At 38.2% G+C, this 6,550-nt stretch overlaps 1 protein-coding gene across 1 annotated transcript; it reads left to right on the top strand.

Moving 5' to 3' along the window:
- The first annotated feature begins 2,402 nt into the window (after window positions 1-2,402).
- On the top strand, window positions 2,403-6,205 carry LOC132559809 (uncharacterized). Its single transcript, XM_060224435.1, has 3 exons — window positions 2,403-2,460; window positions 4,006-4,063; window positions 4,385-6,205. The coding sequence occupies exons 2-3, from the start codon at window positions 4,024-4,026 to the stop codon at window positions 5,599-5,601; spliced, it is 1,257 nt and encodes a 418-aa protein (XP_060080418.1). The 5' UTR covers window positions 2,403-2,460; window positions 4,006-4,023; the 3' UTR covers window positions 5,602-6,205.
- Window positions 6,206-6,550: the final 345 nt, after the last annotated feature.

The raw sequence follows: 6,550 nt of genomic DNA, 5'->3' as shown, positions 1-6,550 counted from the left end.
GTAAAATCTTCTAAATTCATTATATACCATGGCTATTTATATCGGAAAGTGAACGCACAGTAATTATTTTCTCACAATATTGCCATCATCTGCTCACAGCTCATATTTCAGATGTTTGTCTACATTAAATATGCCAGTCCTCTATTTTTCCAACAATAAATAATAAGAGTTGCTTCCCTTATATCAGATTTCAAGCGTTTCGGTGACATCGACTGACTCCACATTTTGCAGACGACATAAGAATGGAAGGAAGATTTCAGTTCAAAAAAGGTTTTGTGGTCATTCAGCTAAGATGGAAACTGACGTAACTTCTGTTCAATATTTATAACGATAACTTTAGAAAATCAGGTACATTTTAATCAGTGTTCTCCATTACGCTTGAATGACTCTCGGTGTTCATTGACGTATTAGGAATACACTGTACATTGCACACACGGTTGTCAAGCCGTCTCTTTAAATCTTGTTATGCTTGAGCTTTACCCAAATTAGATGAATATATAGTAATCACTTTGTACGTCCGTCTGTCCGTGTATCAATGATAGTATTTTATCCGACATATCCCATGAACCACTGGACAGGTTTAATTCATATTTAAACAATAGCATCACCCCAACAAGGTCAACACAGGGTTGTCTATTTCATATCAATTAAGAGTACATACCGTATTTATTCTAATAGATGCCTCCAACCAACCCATTTTCTCAGTAATTTTCCACAACTCGGGTCACAAAACTTACCTTTTATAAATGCCAAATATCCATGTATGTACATATGAATTTCTGAACAAGATAACAGTTAAATGCAAAATAGAACATAATCCAAAAAATCAAGAACACATGTCAGTTTACATTCCATTAACATCCGGGACTGCTGTATGAGCTACCGTCTTCACTTTCACTTTCACCATTATCACTTTCTGTTAGTTCTATTGGTGGAAGACGAGACACGTGCACATCACCCTTCAAATTTTACAAAACATCATCTGCAGTTTGGACATCCTTTTTGCTAAATCCTTTTAATTCCTCATCACCAGGATCTTGTTGGAAAATGTCATCCTCGCTACCGTCCAGCGAATTTGTAATGCCACATTTTTTTAAAGATCTTCTGGTAGTGGTCGGACTAATGCTGTCCCATGCTGCCTTGACCCATGGCAACATCACAACCTTAGATTTTCATGAGTACGAAATTTAAAAAACTATCAACCCGATCGTCAATCAATGCAACTGCATGTTGGGCAACGTGGGTAGATCGCCTAAATGAAATGTTATGTCTTTTTTCAAACTTTGTAAACCATCCATAGGAGGTTTTGAATGACTAGCTCCCGGTTGCCTTATGTATGCGTAGGGCCTCAAACCGCAAAGCTTTTCCGGTCACGCGGATACCGGCTTCTCGTCTGTCAGTCAGCCATTTCATTAAGTTTTTATCAATATCCTCATATGGAACATGCCTTCCACCTCCTTTACAACGTTTAGATGTTTTTTAGAGTTTTTCATTTATCTTTGTTTTACACCAGTCCCCCACTCGTTTTCTGTCAACACGAAACACTTTCGCTGCAGCATGTTTCCCCTTCTCTTCTGCGTAACCGATTACCCATAGCTTGAAGGGAGTATCATAATTCTGTTTTTTTACCCGACATACTGGTTATCAGGTATGTGATGATATGTTAGGAATCAGATTGGCTAATGCTGCATTTTTATTTGGGGTCAAGTACGTTTCTTGATAGAAACTGACACGATCGACCTCGCAAATGACAACAATGTTCAAGCTAATCCAATTATTAACACGTACGCTAAAACAATGTTCGAGTTACTGCAATGTCAAACACGTACACCAAATAATCTGTTAGTTTGTTAAACAATGTTTCAAATTGGTAGCCATGAAACGTGACGACCTACTCAGTCTGAAACTTTGTGTTCTATTAAACGCCCCCTCCTTGAAAAATTTCACGCCCCCGGGGCGTCTATTAGAATAAATATGGTATGTACTGTGATATGGATGTTGGTTTCATTGGACCAACATCAGTGACAGCTATAGGCTCAGTTTGGAATGGTTTTAAAAACACCTTAGTTTGATAAATTCATGTAAGCCTACTGATCGGGAAAACAGTGTATCTTTCGTTCTTCAGTCTGTAAGTACAATATTTTTCATATGTTCAGACCTATGGTATTGCAGTAGATTGATGGATCTTGAACATTGCTAGTAACCAGAGTTACATAATACATTGATGTTTGGCAGATTTTCATAGAAAATGAAAGGCATTTCTGATGCCCTTTCAGGTATTTAGCTACTTCCAGCAAGCAGAGCACTTCACTCCATATAGAATTTCACTTATAATTTTTTCTTTATGTTTTCAATAGGCATAAGATGACAGTGTGGTGCGGCAATTGATTTCTCTTGCTGAACACAAAGCAGAGACAGACAAGTGTCTAGTTGAAAATTCGAAAAAAACATTTGGGACATGTAAGTACATGTATATAGGTGAAAAATTCATTGATTTATGAGATACCAGGTATGTCTGCCTCCAAGTGAAATATCAAGGGAAGTAACTCGTATAAAGATATGAACAAAATTTACAGTGGTTAATAATGATAATATCTTGAATTTCTCTTGTATTTGAATATGTTTTGTTTTTAATTCTATCAATCCCAAACACTAATTACGGCCTGTTCTAAGAACTAGAACAATTATAAAAATATACATCGTATCCTAAGGAACTGGGCAATTACAAACAATAATGTCCTGTCCTGAGGACTAGGCCTGAGGACTAGGACAATAACAAAGACTTATGTCCTGCCCTGTGTACTAGGACAATTACAAAGACTTACGTCCTGTCCTGCGGACTAGGACAATTACAAAGACAATTATGTCCTGCCCTGTGTACTAGGACAATTATAAAGACTTATGTCCTGTCCTGTGGACTAGGACAATTACAGAGATTTAATTATAAAGACTGTCCTGTGGACTAGGACAATTAGCAATTACAAAGACTTATGTCCTGTCCTGTGGACTAGAACAAATTACAAAGACTTATGTCCTGTCCTGTGGACTAGGACAATTACAAAGACTTATGTCCTGTCCTGTGGACTAGGACAATTACAAAGACTTATGTCCTGTCCTGTGGACTAGGACAATTACAAAGACTTATGTCCTGTCCTGTGTACTAGGACAATTACAAAGACTTATGTCCTGTCCTGCGGACTAGGACAATTACAAAGACTTATGTCCTGTCCTGTGGACTAGGACAATTACAAAGACTTATGTCCTGTCCTGTGGACTAGGACAATTACAAAGACTTATGTCCTGTCCTGTGGACAATTACAAAGACTTATGTCCTGTCCTGTGGACTAGGACAATTACAAAGACTTACAAAGACTGTCCTGTCCTGTGTACTAGGGCAAATTACAAAGACTGTCCTGTATTTACGACTAGGGCAATTACAATTACAAAGACTTATGTCCTGTCCTGTGTACTAGGGCAATTACAAAGACTAGGACAAATTACAAAGACTTATGTCCTGTCTTGTGGACTAGGACAATTACAAAGACTTATGTCCTGTCCTGTTACAAAGGCTTATGTCCTGCCCTGTGGACTAGGACAATTACAAAGACTTATGTCCTGTATTTACGACTAGGGCAATCAAAGACTGTCCTGTGTGGACTAGGACAATTACAAAGACTTATGTCCTGTCCTGTGTACTAGGGCAATTACAAAGACTTATGTCCTGCCCTGTGGACTAGGGCAATTAGCAATTACAAAGACTTACGTCCTGTCCTGTGGAAGGAAATTACAAAGACTTACAAGAATTACAAAGACTTACGTCCTGTCCTGAAGAAACAAGAGAAAAGAAGGGAAAGATTTTAAAGAACAAATTAAAATCAAACAGTGGTGTACACCAATATACCTGTAGGGTCTTTCATTATTTTATGAGAGTGTAATTTTTTGTTACTTAAACCTCTACAAATATATATAACAAATTTATATAAAAAATCTTTTGTTTCCTTTCAGATTCCTCTGATCTTCACCATGGCAACACCCATAGGTCAAACCGCTTTCCGTCCTAAAGGTCAGAAAACATGTTTTCAACATAAAGAGAAACCGCTGGAACTTTATTGCGAGAAATGTGATCAACTTATCTGCCTTACATGTTTGTCAACAACTCACAAAGGTCATGGTGTTTGTGAACTCAGTTTAATTACTCCTCAAAAGAAACAAAATATTAAAAGCTTTATTGACAAAACAGAACAAAATGACCTGAAACAAGTCAGGGAATATATATCTTCTGTGGATACACTCCTTAAAAACAACACCAGCAATTTTGAGGAATTTTCACTCAAGTTAAAATCTCAAACAGATAAAATTAAACAAGACCTTGATTTGCTTACAGCACAGACACTCTCAGTTTACAAACAGATGGAAGAGGACAATGCCAGGCTGATTCTAAAGTACAAAAAAGACCTGGAGACATACAACAAGCAGCTAAAACAACAACTACAGGAATGTAAGGTGGCCCTCCAGCAAGGTTCTCACCTGGAAATCTACGACACAGAGTGTGAAATACATCCGTCAATACATCTCCCAGTGAATCCTGTCCTGGGTACGGCCAGCTTCACACCTAACACAACTCCACAACATCATCTACAACTGGCCTTAGGGACAGTTACCACCTCAGGTCAAACATCAGCTGACCAGGATCGGTCAGTCTTAGCATCAGGTGACCAGGAACAATCCTCTAAACAACAACAAACAGGAGTAAAAGGGAAGAAAGCAGTGATAATTAAAACACTACTGTCAGAGACCAAAGTGGTGAAGGAGTGGAAGTCTCCATGTGACATTGTGTCTATATGTCCCACCACTGATGGTCAGGTGTGGACCAGGGATTACAGTGATACATTAACTCTCCTTAACAGGGAAGGTAAAGTAGTACAGAAGGTCAAACACACGGCTGACATCAGAGACATCAGTCTATCACCCACAACACACACACTGTGGGTCTGTGACTGGGACAACAACATCATGGAGCTGGTATCAGGACGACTTACAAACAAATTCAGAACCAAGGAGGAACCCCAGTGTATATGTGTTACAGCCAGTAACCATATCATTGTGGGGATGAAGAAACACATCTGTAAATTTACTACACAAGGTCAAATGGTACTCACTACAATGGCTGTAGGGACTGGGAAACCATTAGTGTATACACCATGGAGGATGTCAGAGTGTCCAGTAACTCACAATGTCACAGTGATTGATATCAACGATGTGAGTGACGGTGGTGATGGAAACAGACGTGTTGTTGTCATGGATAGTGACTTCCAGGAAGTGTTTGTATATAGAGGTGACATCCCCAGTACATATAAACAAACACCACAAACAGGACGTGTAAGATTTAACCCCTGGGGTGTGGTGTATGACAGTGTGGGGAACCTCATCATAGGGGACTGGTACAACTGTAGGGTCCTACTCCTCAGTGGAGGTGGTGAGTTCCTCAGGATCATATACACAGACAGAGAGAGGACAAGGGCTGTAGGTATAGACAGGGACGATGTTCTGTGGGTAGTGTTTGGGGGTAACAATGTAAAACTACTACAGTACAGTGTGTGACAGTACTACTACAGTACAGTGTGTGACAGTACTACTACAGTACAGTGTGTGACAGTACTACTACAGTACAGTGTGTGACAGTACTACTACAGTACAGTGTGTTACAGTACTACTACAGTACAGTGTGTGACAGTATACTACAGTACAGTGTGTGACAGCAGTACAGTGTGTGACAGTACTACTACAGTACAGTGTGTTACAGTACTACTACAGTACAGTGTGTGACAGTACTACTACAGTACAGTGTGTGACAGTACTACTACAGTACAGTGTGTGACAGTACTACTACAGTACAGTGTGTGACAGTACTACTACAGTACAGTGTGTGACAGTACTACTACAGTACAGTGTGTAACAGATATATGTTACTCTGGTTAGTAACCATGGTAACTAACATTGTAATTAACATTTACATATCACAACAACAATACCATTTAAATGAATGATGTTCATTAGCAAAATTCAAAATATATAAGTGTCAAAATTCACTGTTTTGGACAAAAACTTTTTAGCAATTCACTAATAATTTATCCTGTTAATGATCTTGATTAGACAGAACTTAGAACATCACAATGTCTATCTTCAGGTCCTCAGTAGAATACCACTCGGGTGAAACCTTCTTCACTTTGTAAACAATATGTGTGTGTAAAAATCAATATGACATTTGCTTTAATGTGTAAAATCATTTCTGATTCCTCCTGGGGAAAAAAGTGGTAAAAAACAACATTTCTGTTCAATATTTTTAGTCAATACCTTTGGATAATCTCCGTTTTAAAAGTAACTGTTTATATTAAATTATGCCGTAACCCTATCTCTGTGTATTGTATGTTTGCCATTTAATCAGCAATAAAATACATGAAATTACATTGATATTTTATTTTGTCTGTTTTAATATATTTTCTGTTGTATATGTGTCAGAAAACTCCGGAATGTGATTTAACATGATGTC

The sequence above is a fragment of the Ylistrum balloti genome, unplaced genomic scaffold, assembly GCF_031769215.1.
Source record: "Ylistrum balloti isolate Yb309-2 unplaced genomic scaffold, AGI_CSIRO_Ybal_v1 Utg370970, whole genome shotgun sequence".
Lineage (NCBI taxonomy): Eukaryota > Metazoa > Mollusca > Bivalvia > Pectinida > Pectinidae > Ylistrum > Ylistrum balloti.
This window is presented reverse-complemented; position numbering and strand designations above follow the sequence as displayed.